Source organism: Callithrix jacchus, chromosome 12 (assembly GCF_049354715.1).
Source record: "Callithrix jacchus isolate 240 chromosome 12, calJac240_pri, whole genome shotgun sequence".
NCBI lineage: Eukaryota > Metazoa > Chordata > Mammalia > Primates > Cebidae > Callithrix > Callithrix jacchus.
In genome coordinates, this window is record NC_133513.1 from 56719652 (window position 1) to 56740820 (window position 21169).

Consider the following 21169-nt stretch of genomic DNA (forward strand, 5'->3'; position numbering starts at 1 on the left):
GTTGGGCCTCGGGGAATTAATGTTGGTCACCCAAAGAGTTGTGCAGCTTTGTCTACCATTGTTAAATGAGGCAGTGACCTGGCTCAAATACTTTTCTCTCCACACCCCTATTTGGAAGCCATTTATATTTTGCTTGCTATTCCCATTTAAAATCGTAATCCATTCTATTCCACCCCCATGAGGAAGCTTTTGGGTAGAAAAGTATGTGGCGGAATAAATAAGTTGATGTGTATCAGGTGTGCAAACTTTAGTGCGCATCAGAACCCCCTGGAGGGCTTATTAAAACAGATCGCCGGGCACCACCGCAGGAGTTTGATTCAGTAGGTCTAAGGTGGAGTTCAATAATCTGCATTACTAACACGTTTCCAGGTGATGCTGCTGTTCCGGAGACTACACCCAGAAACTACCTTAATTCACTCTAAAATGTCTGATTGGTTTTTGCTCTGGAATAGGAACTCCTTAATGAGTTTAAGATACTGATCTGAACCCTTGTAATTGCCCCAAATACTTAATAATATGTGTGTTTAATGCTCTAGCACACGAGGGGAGCCTAGAATCACCTAACAACTCCCTTCGGGAGTGATTCTGATTAGTGCATCTCCAGTTCCGATTAAGATTTCCCACAAATATTAATTATTTTCACAAGAGGCTAATAAAAAATGCCGTCTTTGTCCCCAGAAAATACCTGGAGGACGGCATTTCAGAGGCAAAGAGGCTGTACCAGCCTCCCAGTCTCAGCCCTTCTCTGCCGCCCACCACTGAAGAGGCCCCGGCTACTCCCGGGAGTGCTGCAACTTCCTAGGTGACTTGAGGCAGCCTTAAAAGGGATTGGCGCAGGGTCCTTGCGATAGAGAAATGTGTAAAAATCAGGTGGGCCACCCAAACGGAGCGTCTTTTCCATCCGGTGGAGCCAAGGGGCGGGGCTCAGGGATAGCCCCCTTCCGGCACCGCCCTCTCCGGCTCCGGGGGCGTTCCCGGCTGCAGCCGCGATCCTAACGGGCTCGCGAGACGCCCCGCCCTCCCTGGGCTCGCCCCCGGCTCCATTTTGCAGACGACCAGGTTTGGCTGTGACGCTGCTGCCGGGGTCAGGTGAGGCGCGGCGCCCCCCTCCCCTTCCCAACTCCTCGTCCGCCTCTGTCGTCTCGCCCCCAGCCTGCTCGGTGTGCCGCCGTTCCAGAGCTGGTGGGACTCGGCGGCAGGGCCATGTGAACCTCCCGGAGGAGTGCGACTCGGTGTGCGCGTTTCGGAGCCGGGCTGCCGGCCAGGGTGTGTTGGGGTGGCGTGGGTGAGGCGGCCGGCCCCGCTTGCAGGAAGACTGGAAGCCCTTCGGTCCGTACGGAAATCTCAGGGACCAGTGACGCCCCGCCCTCGGGCAGGTGGAGTGGCTGAGGCCGGAGCGTGGCCCAGCCGCCTCGCGGGAAGCCGAGTAGAGAAACGCACGGATAGTGCTAAAAGCGGTCTGGCTGGTTGGTGGTGGCTGTGCTTTCCGGTGACACAGCGAATTTAGGGAAACTTGGGAAATTTTTACTGTGCTTAGTGAACCAGGCCAAGGTTGTACGCTGACTCTTGTTTGCAGTTATTGGAAACTATTCTAGAATAGCATTCCATATTTGATTCCTGGTCCCCAACCAGCAGCAAATGTGTTGAAATTAGCTCATCCTGTGCAAACACTGCCCAAGGAAACTACGATGCAGAGGTAAATGGGTGATGTCTATCCTAAAGTGACAGAAATGATGCTATTTTCCGACTGCCTTAAATCCCCTAATTTTTGCTAGCTGATAGCCAGCTAATCTGCTAAATGTGTCTGAATTAGTTGATGAGTGTAATGAGTTACCTTCCAGGCAAGGAAAAAGTTTCAAGCACTAAATAGGTAGAAGAGATAATTTTGGCCACGGCAAACTTTAAGTCCTTTTCAATGAGGACTGCCTTTCAGTCCTCACTGGTGGGTGGCTACCTACCTGTCGGTGCAGAGGACTAGCCATGCCTCCACTTTCTTTCTCCAAATCGCTGACTGATTTAAATGATCCTACCGGTTTTGCAAAGTTGTATTCGCTGTTGCGTATCTTCAGTCACCCTTCCTGTTTCGTGTGTTTTTCCCCCTCCATAAATTTGCAACAGCTGCCCCTTGGGTTCCTGGGCTTCATGCCATCTATGAGAAACAGTGAGACCCAGCCCTTTTACTAACTGACTCACTGGGTGGAGATGGTTTGGAGAACCAAGAATGATTTTCTAGTTTTTTGAAAGTGGTTGCTAACAGAGAATGTTAAAAAAGAAAAAAAAAAAAACAGTTCTGGTTCACCAGTATATATTTATCACTTGGACAAAGTTAAGAAATTTGTCTGGTTACTCTGGGCGTTACTTAGCTTTTTACGAAAACTTTAAAAATCTGCCTCTTGAATAGATGATATATGCTCATTTCTAAAAGAGCTAAAGGTACATTGAAAAGTAAGTCCTCTGCTGTGTCCCAGCTCTTCATCCAGGAAGCAGTCACTGTTTTCTACTTCTTTGAGTGTCCTTTCAAAGATATTCTATAGTGCATATTTTACATATATGGCTGCAGATTATGCAGTTTTTCCCTTTGCTTTTTTTTTTTTTTCCACCTAATTTGTGTTAGAGATGGTTTCATATATGGCTAAAGAAAACAAAAAAGCTGGCTCATTTTTAATAACCACATAACACTTTCTTGTATGGCTCTCCATAATCTATTTCACCTGTTCCTCCTTTTTTGAGCGTTCGGCCTTGGGCAGTTGAGCACCAGGAGCTCACCAACTGAGCTAACCGGTGGCCAGACTGTTCCTTCTATTTAAAAAATTTCAGCTGGGCACAGTGACTCACATCCGTAAACCCAGCACTTTGGGAGGTTGAGGTGGGTGGATCACTTGAGGTCAGGAGTTTGAAACCAGCCTGGCCAACATGGCGATACCCTGTCTCTACTAAAAATACAAAAATTAGCCGGTTGTGGTGGTGCGCTCCTGTAGTCCCAGCTACTTGGGAGGCTGAGGCAGGAGAATCGCTTGAACCTGGGAAGCGGAGGTTGTAGTGAGCCGAGATCATGACACTGTACTCCAGCCTGAGTGACAGAGCAAGACTCTATCTCCAAAACATAAAATAAAATTTTGATAGCTTTTGGAGTACAGGTGGTGTTTTGTTACATGAATGAATTATATGGTGGTGAATTCTGAGATTTTAGTCACCTAAGCAATGTACACTGTACCTAATGTGTAGTTTTTTATTCCTAACTCTTTCACCCTCCTTTTTTTGAGTCTCTAAAGTTCATTATGTCACTTCGTACCTATGCCTTTGCATAGTCATAGCTTAGCTCCCACTTATAAAGTGAGAATATACAGCTTTTGGTTTTCCACTCCTGTTACTTCACCTAGAAAAATGGACGTTTTAATAATGACCATTCTTGTAGGAGCAAGGTGGTATCTCATTGTGGTTAGTTTGCGTTTCCCTGATGATTAATGATATTGAACATTTTTTTCATGTTTGTTGCCCATTTGTGTATCTTCTTTTGAAAAATGTCTATTCATGTCCTTCGCCCACTTTTTTTTTTTTTTTTTTAAATAAAGATGGGGTTGGTTTATTGGTCAGGCTGGTCTCGAACTCCTGACCTCAAGTGATCCACCCACCTCAGCCTCCCAAAGTGTTGGGATTACAGGCGTGAGCCACTGCGCTCGGTCCTTTGCCCACTTTTTAATGTAATTTTTTTTTCTTTGTGATTTGAGTTCTTATAGATTCTGGATACTAGTCCTTTGTTGGATGCATAGTTTGCAGATATTTTCTCCCATTCTGTGGGTTGTCTGTTACTCTGTTGATTATTTCTTTTGCTGTTCAGAAGCTTTTTAGTTTAATTAGGTCTCATTTATTTTTGTTTTTGTTGCATTTGTTTTTGGAGTCTTAGTCATGAGTTCTTTGCCCAGGCCAATGTCTAGAAGACTTTTTCCAGTGTTGTAGAAATTTTATAGATTCAGGTGTTATATTTAAGTCTTTGATCAGCTTGAGTTGATTTTTGTATAGGGTGAAAGATAGGGATCCAGTTTCATTTTTCATGTGGCTAGCCAGTTTTCCTAGCACCATTCATTAAATAGGGTGTCCATTCCCCAATTTTTGTTTTTGTGTGCTTTGTAAAAGAGCAGTTGGCTTTATTTCTGGGTTCTCTATTCTGTCATTGGTCTATGTGCCTACTTTTATACCAGTACCATGCCATTCTGGTAGCTATAGGCTTGCAGTGTATTTGAAGTCTGGTAATGTGATGTTTCCAGATTGTCTGGAGGAAGAGGAAGAATTTTAGGATTGTTCTAATTCTGTGAAAAATGATGTTGGTGTTTTATTGGGAATTGCATTTAGTCTGTAGATTGTTTTGGGCAGTATGATCATTTTCACAATATTGATTCTTCCAATTCATGAGCATGGGATGACTTTCCATTTGTTTGTATCGTCCATGATTTCTTTGTTTTGTTTTTTTTTTTTTTTTGAGATGGAGTTTCGCTGTTGTTATCCAGACTGGAGTGCAATGGCACGATCTCGGCTCACCGCAACCTCCGCCTTCTGGGTTCAAGTAATTCCCCTACCTCAGCCTCCCAAGTAGCTGGGACTACAGGCGCGCACCACCATGCCCAGCTAATTTTTGTATTTTTAGTAGAGACGGGGTTTCACCATGTTGACCAGGATGGTCTTGATCTCTTGACCTTGTGATCCACCCGCCTTGGCCTCCCAAAGTGCTGGGATTATAGGCGTGAACCACCGCGCCCGGCCTTATTTCTTTTGGCAGTCTTTTGTAGTTCTCCTTGTAGAGATCTGTCATCTCCTTGGTTAAATACATTCCTAGGTATTCTTTTTTTTTTTTTTTCTTTTGTGGGGGGAGGAAGGCAGGAAGGGAGGGAAGAAGGATGGTAGGGAGGAAGGAAGGGATGAAGGAAGGAAGGAAGGGAGGGAGGGAGGGAGGGAGGGAGGGGAGGGGAGGGGAGGGGAGGGGAGGGGAGGGAAGGGAAGGGAAGGGAAATAAGGAAATCAAGCAATGAGAGAGAGATTACTGACCTGGATCTAGAGGTTTACAAGTTGATTTCTTTCTTTTTTTTTTTTTGAGAGAAGGAAAGAAAAAAAAATAAGTAAAGGAGAGAAAGAGGGAGAGTAAATGGAAATATTGCTTTATTTTGAAAAAAATTGGGTATTAATGATGGCCAATCAATGTTTCATTTAAGCTTATGGGTAGGTGTGATGTGGTATTGACAAGAATGTATATTTTGTGTATTTAAAGTGGAGAGCTCTATAAATATTTATTAAGTTTACTTGTTCCGGATCTGAGTTCGAGTCCTTGATATTCTTATTAACTTTCTGTCTCATTGAATCTAAGTCTCTATGTATCTGGGTGTTAGGATCGTTAGCTCTTGTTGCATTGATCCTTTTACCACTATATCTTTGTTGCTTTAAAATCTATTTTATCCGATACGAGAATTGCAACTCCTGCTTTTTATTTATTTATTATTTATTTTTGCTCTCCATTTGGTTGGTAAATCTTTCTCCATCCCTTTGTTTTGAGTCTTTGTGTATCTTTGCATGTGAAACAGGTCTGGATGTAACATGCCATTGGGTTTTGGTTGTGTCTTTTGATTGGGGGATTTAGTCAATTTAAATTTAGGGTTACTGCCATTTGATGTTGACTGGCTGTTTTATCCATTCGTTGGTGTAAATTCTTCTTTATGTTGTTGCTCTTTACTTTTTGGTGTATTTTTAGAATGGCTAATACCGGTTGTTTCTTTCTGTGTGTAATGCTTCTTTCGGAAGCTCTTGTAAAGCAGGCCTGGTGGTAATAAAATCTCTGAGTACTTGCTTGTTCATAAAAGATTTTATTTTTCCTTCAGTTGTGAAGCTTAGTTTGGCTGGATATGAAATTCTGGGCTGAAGGTTCTGTTCTTTGAGGATGTTGAATATTGGCCCCCACTCTCTTCTGGCTTGTAGAGTTTCTGCTGAGAGATCTGCTGTAAGTCTGATAGGCTTGCCTTTGTGGGTAACCTGACCTTTCTCTCTGGCTGCCCTTAGTATTTTCTCCTTCGTTTCAACCCTGGTGAATCTAATGATTATGTGCCTTGGGGTTGCTCTTCTTGAGGAATATATTTGTGGTGTTCTCTGTATTACCTGGGGTTGAATGTTGACCTGCTTTGCTAGTTTAGGAAAATTTTCCTGAATAATACCCTGAAGGGTATTTTCCAGCTTGGATTCATTCTCTCCGTCGCATTCAGGTACACCTATCAAACGTAAATTTGGTCTTTTCACATAGTCCCACATTTCTTGGAGACTTTGCTCATTCCTTTTTATCCTTTTTTCTCTAATCTTTTCTTCACATTTTATTTCATTAAGTTGGACTTTGACCTCTGATATCCCTTCTTCTGCTTGAACCATTCGAGTGTTTAAACCTGTGCATACTTCTCGGAGTTCCTGTATTGTATTCTTTAGTTCCATTAATTCACTCATACTCCTCTCTAAGTTGTCTATTCTCAATAGGATTTCATCAAACCTTTTTTCAAAGTTCCTAGTTTCTTTACGTTGGGCTACAACATGGTCTTTTAACTCACCGAAGTTTGTTATTATCCATTCCTTGAAGAGTGCTTCTGTCATCAGGATGCACTCGTTCTCCATCAAGCCTTGTTCCATTGTTGATGTGGAACTGTGATCATCTTTAGAGGGAGAGGCGTTCTGACTTTGAGTATTCTCCGCTTTTTTATGCTGGTTTCTTCCCGTCATTGTAAATTTATCCTCCTGTCGTCTTTGAAATTACCAACTTTTAGATTAGGTCTCTTGAGTGGACGTCCAGGTTGTTAGTTCCCAGGGCCAGAGCAGCGGCGTTAAAACTGATGGTGCTTTTCTGCCCAGGATTCTCCTGTCTGGCTTCCTTCTTGTGTCCATAGTAGGCGACTCTGCCTTCCTGGGGCTCCAAATCTCCGTCAGAAGGGGAACCGGTCCCGTTTACTCTGCGCCGAGCGCTCCCGCGCCGAGGTGCCGTCACAGCCGCTGCACCGGGCTCTGGTGTCCTGCTGGGGACCCGTGCGGGTTCTCCGAACCTGTTTACTCTGCTCAGAGAGCTGCCGCGCTGAGGTGCTGGCGGAACCGCTGCGCCGGCCATGAGAGTCGCGCTGGCCACCCGTGTATTTCCTCCACTGGGGGATCTTCTGCTCCGTGAGTGACCAGAATTTGTCTGAAAGTGTGGCATCCTCTAGTTCTCCGCGCCTTCCCTGAGAGCTGCAATCCCGGGATGTTAGCGATCGGCCATCTTGGATCGTTCTCCATTCCTAGATATTCTTTTTTTTTTTTTTTTGTAGCTGTTGGGAAAGGAATTGAGGGCCGGGCGTGGTGGCTCACACCTGTAATCCCAGCACTTTGAGAGGCCAAGGTGGGCGGATCACCTGAGGTCAGGAGTTCAAGACCAGCCTGACCAACATGGAGAAACCCCATCTCTACTAAAAATATAAACAATTAGCTGGACGTGGTGGCACATCCCTGTAATCCTAGCTAACTCGGGAGGCTGAGGCAGGAAAATTGCTTGAACCAGGGAGGCAGAGGTTGCAGTGAGCCAAGATACCATTGCACTCCAGCCTGGGCAAAAAGAGCGAAACTCTGTCTTGGAAAAAAAAAAATGAATTGAGTTCTTTATTTGATTCTCAGCTTGGACACTGTTGATATATTGCAGTGCTACTAATTTGCGTACATTGATTTGCTAACCTGAGACTTTACTGAATTCGTTTATCAAATCTAAAAGTCTGTGGGAGTCTTTAGGATTTCCTTGGTATACAGTCATATCATCTGCAAACAGTCATAGTTTGGCTTCCTCTTTTCCAATTTGGATGTCCTTTATTGCTTTCCCTTGACTAATTGCTCTGGCTAGTACTTCCAAAACTGTATTGAATAGGAGTGGTGAAAGTGGGCATCCTTGTCCTGTTCTTGTTCTCAGGGGGAATGCTTTCAACTTTTCCCCATTCAGTATGATGTTGGCTTTGTTGTATATGGCTTTTATTATTTTGAGTTAGGTCCTTTCTGTGCTTAATTTGTTGAGAGTTTTTATCGTAAAGGGGTGCTGGATTTTGTTCAGTGCTTTTTCTGCATCTATTGAGGTGATCGTGTGGTTTTGGTCTTTAATTCTTTTAATGTGATGTATCACATTTATTGACTTGGATATGTTAAATCATTCCTGTATCCCTGCGATGACACCTGTCCCTTATTGATGGACGTTCAGATGGTCTTTAACCTTTTCCTATTACAAAAATGCTGTAATGAGTAGCCTTGTACGTATATAATTTTGTCCTTTTGCAAGTATTTCTATAATATTTGCATTCTAGTCTTTTATATAATTATTCTTCAAAATGTACACTTTTTTTTTTTTTTGAGACGGAGTTTCACTCTTGTTACTCAGGCTGGAGGGCAATGGCGCGATCTCGGCTCACCGCAACCTCTGCCTCCTGGGTTCAAGCAATTCTCCTGCCTCAGCCTCTCGAATAGGTGGGACTACAGGCATGCGCCACTGTGCCCAGCTAATTTTTGTATTTTTAGTAGAGACAGGGTTTCACCATGTTGACCAGGATGGTCTTGATCTCTTGACCTTGTGATCCACCCGCCTTGGCCTCCCAAAGTGCTGGGATTATAGGCGTGAGCCACCACGCCCGGCACACTTTCTTAAAATTGCTTTAGGCCAGGCTTGGTGGCTCACTCTTGTAATTCCAGCACTTTGGGAGGCCAAGGTGACCGGATCACCTGAGGTCAGGAGTTTAAGACTAGCCTGGCCAACATGGCAAAAACCCATCTTTACTAAAAATACAAAATTAGCTGGGTGTGGTGGTTCATGCCTGTAATCCGAGCTACTCGGGAGGCTGAGCCAGGAGAATCGCTTGAACCTGGGAGGCGGAGGTTGTGGTGAGCTCAGATTGTGAGTGCCATTGCACTCCAGCCTGGACAACAAGAGCAAAACTCCGTCTCAAAAAAAAATTGCTTTAATTTTTATTATGTGCAGATAGTCTTCGCCTTATTTTCATTCTTGTTGACATAATTCCTGTAGGCTTTTTTTTTTTTTTTTTTTTTTTTTGAGACAGAGTCTTGTTCTGTCGCCTAGGCTGGAGTGCAGTGGTGCAGTCTTGACTTACTATAACCTCTGCTGCCCGGGTTCAAGCGATTCCCCTGCCTCAGCCTCCTGAGTAGCTGGGACTACAGATGTGCACCACCACGCCTGGCTAATTTTTTTTTTTTTTTTTTTTTAATTGAGACGGAGTTTCACTCTTGTTAGCCAGGCTGGAGTGTAACGGCGCGATCTCAGCTCACCACAACCTCCCCGTCCTGGGTTCAGGCAATTCTCCCGCCTCAGCCTCCTGAGTAGCTGGGATTACAGGCACGCGCCACCATGCCCAGCTAATTTTTTGTATTTTTAGTAGAGACGGGGTTTCACCATATTGACCAGAATGGTCTCGATCTCTTGACCTCGTGATCCACCCGCCTCGGCCTCCCAAAGTGCTGGGATTACAGGTGTGAGCCACCGCCCCCGGCCTAATTTTTTTATATTTTAGTAGAGACGGGGTTTCACCATGCTGGCCAGGATGGTCTCAATCTTCTGACCTTGTGCTCTGCCTGCCTCGGTCTCTCAAAGTGCTGGGATTAAAGGCATGAGCCACCTCACCCAGCCTCCTCTAGGCTTTTAAAGGTAAGATTTAATATAGTAGCTAAAGAATTTAGATATAGGCCTTGTCACAGGAACAAATCCTTGAGACTTAGAAATTTAAATTGCTTATGCAGTCTTTGGTCCTGTAACTGCTTATTGCCTTTCAAATTACTATTAATTTATCTCACAAATTATTTTCAGATTTTTTTCCTTTATTTCGATCTGACCCTTTTATCCTTGGTCTGTCTACCCTTTCTTTTCCTTTCCCCTTTCTTTTCCTTCCTCCCTCCTCTCCCCTCCTCTCCTTCCCCTCTTCCTTCCCCTCCTTCCCTTCCCCTCTCCTCCTTTCCCCTCCCTTCCTTCCCTCCCCTCCCCTCCCCTCCCCCTTTTTGAAACAGGCTGGAATGCAGTGATGCAAACAAGACTCACTGCAGCCTGGACCTCCTGGGCTCAAGCAATTCTCCCACCTCAGCTTCCTGAATAGTTTGGGCTACAGGTGTGTGCCACTGCACTGGGTAATTTTTAAAACTTTTTTATTGAGACAAGGTCTTACTGTATTTGCCCAGGAGGGTCTTGAACTCCTGGGGTCAAGCAGTCCTCCCACCTTGGCCTCCCAGAGTTTTGGGATTATAGGCACAAGCCACTGCGCCCAGCCTATCTGACAGTTCTTTAGAGCTTTTGCCCCTCCTTTACTCCTTATGCCAACCAGGCTTAGAAAAGAAAAAGGCAAAAAAAATTTATCCTGTCCCTGTTTTTACATCCAGCCCTTTCGGATCCCAAATGAGTATTTTAGAATTATCTGGGTCAGTCAGTTTTCTTATCATTTTATGTTTCTTGACTTATAGCCTTGATTCAGTCTTTGTGCACTTATTCTCAATTCAGCACATTTTTAGCTTCTATCCTGTGTTTCTGTCATAAGGGACACAACTTACTGTCTCATTTTCCTATACTGTGTACTCAAAAGGCTGAATACTTTTTCTCAATCTTTCTATCAGCGCCTAGGACAGTACATATTACACCGTTGGCTTTCATAAACGTTGAGTTGGATTTATTTGACATCTTGATAGAAAAGAAATATGAATCATTTATAGCTGTATTGATGAAAAGTGCCAAAACATACATTTAAACATTTAGAAAATTAGGTGTAGATTTAGAAATGCCAAAGTATTCTGGTATCAAAGTGTGAATCACAGACCTGCAGAATCCACATCACCTGAAAGCTTTAGAAATGGAGAATCTCAGGCCCCATCCTGAAGCTACTGAATTAAAGTCTCTATTTTAACAAGAGCCCTAGGGATTCATAGATACATTAAAGTTTGAGGCCAGGCACAGTGGTTCACCCCTGTAATCCCAGTACTTTGGGAGGCCAAGGCAGATGGATCCCTTTTGGTCAGGAGTTCATGACCAGCCTGGCCAATGTGATGAAACTCCATCTCCACTAAAAATATAAAAAGTAACCAGATGTGGTGGTGTGCACCTGTAGTCTCAACTACTTGGGATGCTGAAGCAGGAGAATCGCTGGAACCCAGAAGGTGGAGCCTGCAGTGATCCGAGATTGTTCTCCTGCACTCTAGCCTGGGCAACAGAGCAAGACTCCATCTGAAAAAGAAAACATTGAGAAACACTATTTTAGTCGACTACATTGTTTAAAGAAGGAAGAGAGAAGACTTGAGCTAGATAAGTCAGGAGGGGTGAGTAAGCCCAGGCTTGAGGGCCAAGTCAGTTAAGAATGGCTTAAGCAAAGGAATGCTGGGAATGGTTCAAGTGCTAGAGGTTTCACGTTGAGGGTCAGGTGTTGGTAAGAAATGAATTAAATAGGTAAATAGAGGCTGGGTGCGGAGGCTTATGCCTTTAATCCTAGCACTTTGGGAGTTGGAGGCAGGTGGATTGGAGTGAACCCAGAAGTTCAAGACTGGCCTGGGCAGCATGGCAAAACCTCATCTTTACTAAAAATACAAAAAATTAGCCAGGTGTGGTGGTGTGTGCCTGTAGTCCCAACTATTCAGGAGACTGAGGTGAGAGGATCATCTGAGCCCAGGAAGTCAAGGCTACAGTGAGCTGAGGTCACGCTGCTATACTCTAGCCTGGGTGATAGAGCAAGAATCTATCTCAAAATATATACATATAATAATAATTGGAGCCAGTACTAAGGAGATATGAATGTTAGACCAATTAATTTTCATTTGGTACTCCAGCAGTAGTCGTTCATGATTTTTAAGCTGAAGAGCAATTCGCTGAAAGAGCAGAATTTTAGGAAAGTTTAACTAGTGACAGTGATGAAATTGGGAGGGTGAGAGAATACAAGGAAGAATATAAATAGAGAAGCAGTTTTGGCCGGATGAGGTAGCTCATGCCTGTAATCCTAGCATTTTGGGAGGCTGAGGTGGGCTGATCAGGAGATCAGGAGTTCAAGACCAGCCTGACCAACACGGTGAAACCCCGTCTCTCCTAAAACTACAAAAATTAGCTAGGCGTGCTGGCAGGTGCCTGTAATCCCAGCTACTCAGGAGGCTGAGGCAGGAGAATCACTTGAACCGTGGAGGTTGCAATGAGCTGAGATTGCACCACTGCACTCCAGCCTGGACGACAGAGTGAGACTCCGGCTCAAAAAAAAAAAAAGGCAGTTTTAGTAAGATAGGCATCAAGTGATGAAATTTGGTCTACGTATATGACAGAAATGACAGGGAGGCATTTCAAAGGACAGATAGAAAAATACTGAGTTCTTACTATACTGGAGTATTAGGTAATTTAAGTAGTGGTGCTATTGACAGATAAAGGATGTTAAGAGTGGCATGGTGGAGAAGGATGAGTATTTTATTTTACACCAGTACAGAAGTCCTCCTGACTGACTTCTATCTTAATCTGCTCCTTCTCTCAGTCTGTTGTGGTCATCTCATAGTCACATCCCACTTTTGCCTTGCAAATAACATTGTTCTACTTTCTTGCCAATCTCTGTCTAGCACCTTTAAAAACCTAGTTTAAGCCTTTGATCATTCATTTACTCTCCACTTGTAGCAGTGTTTTCGTGTAGATGGCAAATAAGTGATTACTGACTTTATATAGATATATTTGTCAGGTATATTACATCTGATCACTAATAGTATTTTAGATTTTTTATCTTTTGATATGAAGTCTCGCTCTATTGCCCAAGCTGGAGTGCAGTGGCATGATCTCAGCTCACTGTAACCTCTGCCTTCTGGGTTCAAGCGATTTTCCTGCGTCAGCCTCCTGAGTAGCTGGGATTATAGACACATGCCACCATGCCTGGCTAATTTTTATATTTTCAGTAGAGACAGGGTTTCATCGTGTTGGCCAGGCTGGTCTCTAACTCCTGACCTCAGGGAGACCCACTCAGCCTTTTTTTTTTTTTTTTTTTTAATTTAAATGAAGTCTCACTGGGTCACCCAGGCTGGAGTGCAGTGGTGCAGTCTTGGCACCCTGCAGCTTCCATATTCCGGGTTCAAGCTATTCCACCTTAGCCTCCCAAGTAGCTGGGATTACAGGTGACCACCACCACAACTGGCTAATTTTTGTATTTTTAATAGAGACAGGATTTCACCATGTTTGCCAGGCTGGTCTCTAATTGACTTCAAGTGATCCACTTGCGTTGGTGTCCCAAAGTGCTGGGATTACAGGCATGAGCTACTGCACCTGGCCCTATTTTATTTGATAGCCTAAAAGGGTATTCTTGTGAATGTTTGTTTTTTTTCTCTGTTTATTTGCATTTGCTTTAGGTTAATAGTGTTTTCTTCAGATGCAAAAGACATATGTAGGGATATTTGTTTTTATCTGCATTAACTCCATTCATTTTACATGAGCTGTCTTTTCAAAATCGGACAGGAGAGTAATGAATCCCAATGTACTCATCACCCAGTGTGAATAATTCTCAACTCCTGACTACTTGTTATGTCTGAATTCCTGCACTTTATCTAATATTCCTGCATATTATTTTGACACAAGTATCTGACATCATATCATTTTGTCTGTAAATATTTAGTGTATATCTCTAAAAGATCAGGATACTTGAAAATCAAAATAACCATTATCACATCTAAAAAAATAGTAATATCTTAACATCACTCGATGTGCAGGTTGTTTACTTTTCCAAATGGAAATGAGCACCTTTTGAAGAACATAACTTTCAAACTCTCTGGTACAGACTGCAGTTTTTTTTTTGTTTGTTTGTTCTTTGAGAAGGAGTCTTGCTCCAGTGCCCAGTTAGGAGTGCGGTGGTGCTATCTTGGCTCACTGCAATCTCTGCTTCCTGGGTTGAAGCAATTCTCCTGCCTCAGCCTCCCAAGTAGTTGGGATTATAGGTGCCTGCCACCACGCCCAGCTAATTATTTGTATTTTTAGTAGAGAGGGAGTTTCATCATACTGGCCAGGCTGGTCTTGAACTCCTGACCTTGTGATCCACCTGCCTTCCCTCCCAAAGTGCTGGGATTACAGGTTTGAGCCACCACGCCCGGCCGCCTATGTTCTTTTACTTAATTCTTACAACAACATCCTTAAGTAGGTACGTTCATGTCCCGTTTTATAGATGAAGAAATGAAGGCTTAAAAAGGCTAAATAAAGTCCTTTGAGAACCTAAGTAATTTGCCCATATTCACACTAGAAATCCAGGATGTTAGATGAAAAATTCTGTTGGCAGGGCTGGTGAAAATGCAAATTGCCATAACCCCTGTAGAGGGGAATTGGCAGTATTACATTCACCTTTACCCCTCGTGTCAGTAATGCTAGCAATGCTCTTTATGAATGCACCCCAAAGATAATATTGGCAAAATATACAGAGAGATACCTGTACATGGCTGTTCATAGCTAAACTGTTTGTAATGGTTAAAAGACTAGAAACAACTCAGATGTCTGCCATTAAATAAGCCATGATACATCCACACACACTGAAGTACTATGTAGGTTTTTTGTTTGTTTGTTTTGTTTTTTTGAGATGGAGTCCCACTCTGTTGCCCAGGCTGGAGTGCAGTTATGCAGTCTGGGTTCAGTGCAACCTCGAGCTCCTAGGTTCAAGCAATTCTCGTGTCTCAGCCTCCCCAGTAGCTGGGACTATAGGCATCTGTCACCACACCCAGCTAATTTTTGTATTTTTAGTAGAGACAGGGTTTCACCTTCTTGGTCAGGCTGGTCTCAAACTCCTGACCTCAGATAATCCACCTGCCTCGGCCTCCCAAAGTGCTGGGATTACAGATGTGAACCACTGTGCCTGCCCTTTTTTTTTTTTCTTTAAGAGAGATGGGGTCTCACTTTGTTGCCCAGGCTGGAGTGTAGTGTGCGATCCTAGCTGATTGCCACCTTGAAGTCTTGGGCTCAAGTGACTCTCCTGCCCAGGCTTCCAAATAACTGGGACTACAAGTGCACACCACCATGGCCGGCTAATTATTTTACTTTTTGTAGAGATGAGGTCTTTCTTTGTTGCCCAGGCTGATCTCAAACTTCTGGCTGCAAGAGATTCTACTGCCTCAACCTCCCAAAGTGCTGGGATTTACAGGCCTGAGCCACTGTGCCTGGCCTATGTTGTTGTTTTTAAAAAGGAATGTGTACACTCTGGCTGATGGCCATAATAGGAGACAAAAGCCAAGTAAAGAAACAGTAAGTTGGGAGGCCGAGGCGGGTGGATCACGAGGTCAAGAGATTGAGATCATCCTGGTCAACATGGTGAAACCCCATCTCTACTAAAAATACAAAAAATTAGCTGGGCATGGTGGTGCGTGCTTGTAATCCCAGCTACTCAGGAGGCTGAGGCAGGAGAATTGCCTGAACCCAGAAGGCGGAGGTTGCAGTGAGCTGAGATCGTGCCATTGCACTCCAGCCTGGGTAACAAGAGCGAAACTCTCAAAAAAAAAAAAAAAAAAAGGAAACAGTATGTTTCACGTAAGAATGGAAGAATGGAGTGGGCATACAAATAAATACATATCAGCTTATGTACTTAAAGATAGGTGGATAACCCATAAAAATAATCATTATATGTAGGAGATAGTAAGGGACAGGGGTAGAATTTAACCGATTTCTGAACCTATCATGTTTTGTAGATTTGACTTTGGAACCCAGAAAGTGGGTTTACATAATTATAAAATAAAACCAAACCAAAAAATTTTAAAACCTTAAAAGTGAAAGTCAAGGCGGGGCGCGGTGGCTCAAGCCTGTAATCCCAGCACTTTGGGAGGCCGAGGCGGGTGGATCACGAGGTCAAGAGATCGAGACCATCCTGGTCAACATGGTGAAACCCTGTCTCTACTAAAAATACAAAAAATTAGCTGGGCATGGTGGTGCGTGCCTGTAATCCCAGCTACTCAGGAGCCTGAACCCAGGAGGCGGAGGTTGCAGTGAGCCGAGATCGCGCCATTGCACTCCAGCCCGGGTAACGAGCGAAATTCCGTCTCAAAAAAAAAAAAAAAAAGTGAAAATCAAAAGGAAACATATGGACCAAATGTGTGTCAAATTGGTAGCATAACTACACAGGAATTATTTTAAAAGTGTCCTTTAAACAGTAATTTGGGGCTGGGTGCGGTGGCTCACGCCTGTAATTGCAACACTTTGGGAGGCTGAGGCAGGCGGACCACTGGAGCACAGGAGTTGAAGACCATCTCTACAAAAAATAAAAAAATTCACCAGGCATTGTGGTACATACCTGTGGTCCCAGCTACAGGGGGTGTTGAGGTGGGAGGGTCACTTGATCCCAGGAGGTTGAGGCTACAGTCTGCCGTGATTGCGCCACTATACTCCAACCTGGGTGCCAGAACAAAAACTTGTCTCAAAAATAAAAAGTTCATAAAAAAGAAAGCTAGGGTTTAATCCATATGTAGGTGACCCCAAAATGTTAGCTCTTAACCATTGCACAATTGTTTCCCATAATGTGGTTATATCACCATGTGACGGGATTTCTGTGGCACCTAGAAAGGACTTTTTATTTTAATAGCTAAGTATTTATTTTAACATTACCTTCTATTTGTGGTAAGAAAACTACTGGAAGTTTCCATTTAAGAGTTTTCTACTTAAAAGTATGCTGATATATAAAAGTGTGCTGATAGTAAGCATACTTTTAAAATAAAAGTAAGTAAAAAAATGGGCTTAAAGAAAAACAGGTTGGCCAGGCATGGTGACTTATGCTTGTAATCCCAGCACTTTGGAAGGCCGAGGTGGGTGGATAACCTGAGGTCAGGAGTTCAAGACCAGCCTGGCCAACATGGTGAAACTCTATCTCTACTAAAAATACAAAAAATTAGCCGGGCGTGGTGGCAGATGCCTGTAATCCCAGCCACTCAGGAGGCTGAGGCAGGAGAATCACTTAGACCTGAGAGGCGGAGTTGCAGTGAGCAACAGGGCAAGACTCTGTCTCAAAAAAAAAAAAGAAAAATGGTTCATAAATAATAGTACTGGTAGAATTGAGATATGACAAATATTGTATGGCATGACAAAGTTGGAATCTTTACTAGGCTTTACTGACTCTATTGGTGTGAATGATGAAATAAACATTTAATAAGCTTTCCTTATATCCCTAATATCCACATTTTATCGCAGATCCTTTTGAAAAAAGAAATATTTTACATAAAACCGTGTGTGTGTGTGTGTGTGTGTGTGTGTGTATCTATATGTTTTCAAAGGCCTTAACCATTATAAGAAAGTACAGGCCAGGCGTGGTGGCTTATGCCTGTGATCTCAGCACTTTTCAAGGGAGGCGGGCAGATCACCTGAGGTCGGGGGTTTGAGACCAGCCTGACCAACATGGAGAAACCCTGTCTCTACTAAAAATACAAAATTAGCTGGGCGTGGTGGCACATGCATGTAATCCCAGCTACTTGGGAAGCCGAGGCAGGAGAATCGCTTGAACCTGGGAGGTAGAGGTTGCTGTGAGCCAAGATCATGCCATTGTACTCCAACCTGGGCAACAAGAGCAAAACTCCATCTTAAAAAAAAAGAAATTACAGATAATTTTTTTTTTTTTATTGTTGTTGTTGTTACAGAATGTCATACCCAGGCTATCCCCCAACAGGCTACCCACCTTTCCCTGGATATCCTGTAAGTATTGCCACTTAAAATACTAAAATACTTCACATCCTTAAAACAGGTGTTTGGGACTGGACTATGTCAGATCTTATAGATATACTAGAACAGGGGTTATAAACTCAAATGCTCAAGATACTGAATAGAACAAGTGAGTGAAGGCAGTTGTGTGGGGGTCTAGAAAGGCGTCGCTTTGTCTGTGGAAAGTTGGCAGGTGCTTAGCACCATCCCTCCCTGTGTAGCCATAGAGGGAGGCACACTCAGTATTGCTAGATAATTTTAGCCCTTCAAGTAAAGTCAGAAACTCGGGTTCTATGTGAAATTACCCCAAGTTTCAAAATTTAGGAGTAAGCTTTAAAAAATGTTAACTGCTCTATGACCCGATAAAACATGGATATAAGCTAAAGCTGTCCCTTGAATCACTGGCTCTTTTTTTTTAATACCCTTGAGTCATAGTATCACTGCTTCTTAACCTTTGTGTTAGAATGTTTAAAATAATTAAGGGTGTGGCTTGACCCAGAGATAAATTGCAGTGAATTTATAGTTCTGAGACTTGGAGTACATTTTATAAATGTGCTACTAAGTTTCACCTTGTTGATAGCTATACTACTCTGAGGACTAAGAGCTGAGCCATAAGTAAGAGTTGTGCATTTCAGGTTTTTTTTTTTTAATTATTTTTTTCTTTTTTTGAGATAAAGTCTTGCACTATGCCCAGGTTGGAGTGCAGTGGCATGATTTCAGCTCATTGCAGCGTCTGCCTCCTGGGTTCAAGTGATTCTCCTGCCTCAGCCTCCTGAGCAGCTGGGATTACAGGCACCTGCCACCATACCTGTCTAATTTTTGCAGTTTTAGTAGAGATGGGGTTTTACCATGTTGGCCAGGCTGGTCTCAAACACCTGACCTCAAATCTGTTCATCTAGGCCTCCCAAAACATTGGGATTATAGGTGTGAGCCACTGCACCTGGGCGCATTTCAGTTTTTTTATTTTTTATTTTTTTTGAGATGGAGTCTTGCTCTGTCACCAGGTTGGAATGCAGTGGTGCGATATTGGCTCACTGCAACCTCTGCCTCCTGGTTTCAAGCAATTCTCCTGCCTCAGCCTCCTGAGTAGCTGGGATTACAGGTATGTGCCGCCACTCCCAGCTAATTTTTGTGTTTTTAGTAGAGATGGGATTTCACCATGTTGGCCAGGATGGTCTTGATCGTCTGACCTCATGATCTGCCTGCCTTGGCCTCCCAAAGTGATGGGATTACAGATGTGAGCCACCATTCCCGGCCTGCATTTCAGTTTTATACTCATAACTGTAGGTCTGCTATCCAACCCTGGGAGAATTGGAAGAGGGGTCTATACAAGTTTATGATAACAAGTGTATCCTTACGCAAAGTGATTATATAGTGCTGGTGAATTTATCATAGGAGAGATGAGAATTATGGCTATGTTCCCAAGTCTCTGCATATTAAACAGGGCTCTAGTAACCATTTCAGTCAGTGTAGGCTCATTGCTAAAACAGACAACTCCCAAATTTCAGTGACTTCACAATGAAAAAAATGTATTTTTTTTCTTCTGCCTCCTGTAAGTCAGTGGTGGCTAGCAGGTGGGAGGGACGAAGCTTTGTTTCATGTAGTGTTTTGGGTTCCCAGGCTCTTTCCTTATTCTGATCCTACCATCCTCTAGCACTTTGGAGTCCTCTACTGGATCCTCTGCTTATGGTGGCAAATGAAGGAAGAGAGCATGGAGGATTAGGCAGAAGGTTGTTTTTTTTTTTTTTTTTTTGAGATGGAGTTTTGCTCTTGTTACCAAGGCTGGAGTGCAATGGCTTGATCTCGGCTCACCGAAACCTCCGCCTCCTGGGTTCAGGCAATTCTCCTGCCTCAGCCTCCTGAATAGCTGGGATTACAGGCACGCGCCACCACACCCAGCTAATTTTTTGTATTTTTAGTAGAGACGGGGTTTCACCATGTTGACCAGGATGGTCTCGATCTCTTGATCTCATGATCCACCCGCCTCGACCTCCCAAAGTACTGGGATTACAGGCTTGAGCCGCCGTGCTCGGCCTGGGCAGAGGTTTTTAGGGGACAAGTTTAGGAAGTGGTGTATATCACTTCTGTCTGCATTCATTCACTGATACTCATTCACGTAGTCCAACCTAACTGCAAGGGGCTCTGAGAAATGTAGTCTCTACAGCTTTGTGGCCTGGGGAGAAAGAGTTCATTGAACATGTAACAGTCTCTTCCACTCTGCATATTGTCTGCTCTGAACTATGAAGTCCAAAATGTCACAGTCTGTGTGTGATGTAATATACAGGTTACCTTTTTTATTTTTAAATATTGTGTAACATATCCAGATGTGTTGCAAGAGAGCCTCAAATTCCTCTCTTTAGGTAGAAAGGAGGATCTTTCTCATATTTGTAGATTCTGGGTAAATGAAGGAACTAAGGAGTTTTGTTAGTTTTTCTTGAATCCTTGAGGTTTGTGAAGAACCCCGTCTTGACTCCCAAATAGAGAAGCAGACCCCTCTTGCCTGACTCAAGTAGAATTAAATTTAACTGAATTCTGACAAACAAGTGTCCTTACAAACTGGTATACTGATAAACTAGTATAAGATACCAGGATTTCAGCCGGGCACCATAGCTCGTGCCTGTAATCCCAGCACTTTGGGAGGCTGAGGTGGGTGGATCATCAGGTCAGGAGATGGAGACCATCTTGGCCAACATGGTGAAACCCCGTCTCTACTAAAAATACAAAAATTAGCCGGGCATGGTAATTCATGCCTGTATGTCCAGCTTTTCAAGAGGCTGAGGCAGAAGAATTGCCTGAACCCAGGAAGTGGAGGCTGCAGTTAGCTGAGATCGTGTCCGTGCACTCTAGCCTGGAGGACAGAGTGAGATTCTGTCTCAAAAAAAAAAAGATACCAGGATTTTTAATTGGACTTTTAAAAAATAAAAGAGTGAGCTAGACCTTAATAGTAACCTCTGTTTGTTCCTTATTTTTAAATCGGTCATGTTTCTCTGTGATCACTTTTGTTTAAAAATTATTCGGATTTTTCAGCCTGCAGGTCAGGAGTCATCTTTTCCCCCTTCTGGTCAGTATCCTTTTCCTAGTGGCTTTCCTCCAATGGGGGGAGGTGCCTACCCACAAGTGCCAAGTGGTGGCTATCCAGGAGCTGGAGGCTACCCTGCGCCTGGAGGTTATCCAGCCCCTGGAGGCTATCCTGGTGCCCCACAGCCAGGGGGAGCTCCATCCTATCCGGGAGGTAAGTTATGGATTGTGGAATTAGTAATGATTTGGGATTGCGGTAGCATTTTTTCCTTCTCCCTTTATCCTCTTTATTCCTGCTTATTTTATATGAGGTCAGAGTCACTCTTAGCTAACCTTAGATAGTAAGGACCTAGCTGGCAAGTTGGAGATGAGGATTCTCAGGGGACATGAAAGCTGGGAGCAGTTACAAAAATTCAATTATGAAGGGACTTAGAATAAATTTTATGACATTAAAGGACCAATTTGTAACACTTT

General features: G+C 43.5%; 1 protein-coding gene across 16 annotated transcripts in view; it reads left to right on the plus strand.

Moving 5' to 3' along the window:
• The first annotated feature begins 1024 nt into the window (after nt 1-1024).
• The window catches only part of ANXA7 (annexin A7), a 41295-nt gene continuing 21150 nt past the window's right edge, over nt 1025-21169 (plus strand). For 2 of the 16 annotated variants that reach the window (XM_078345604.1, XM_078345612.1), the window contains exons 1-5: nt 1050-1696; nt 9549-9682; nt 10039-10136; nt 17617-17671; nt 20705-20909. In XM_078345604.1, the coding sequence (XP_078201730.1) occupies nt 17618-17671; nt 20705-20909 (259 nt within the window). In that variant the 5' untranslated portion in view covers nt 1050-1696; nt 9549-9682; nt 10039-10136; nt 17617. Of the gene's footprint in view, nt 1697-9548; nt 9683-10038; nt 10137-17616; nt 17672-20704; nt 20910-21169 lie in introns of all 16 variants that reach the window. The other 14 variants (XM_054242326.2, XM_078345610.1, XM_078345605.1 and 11 more) reach the window with 8 other exon arrangements.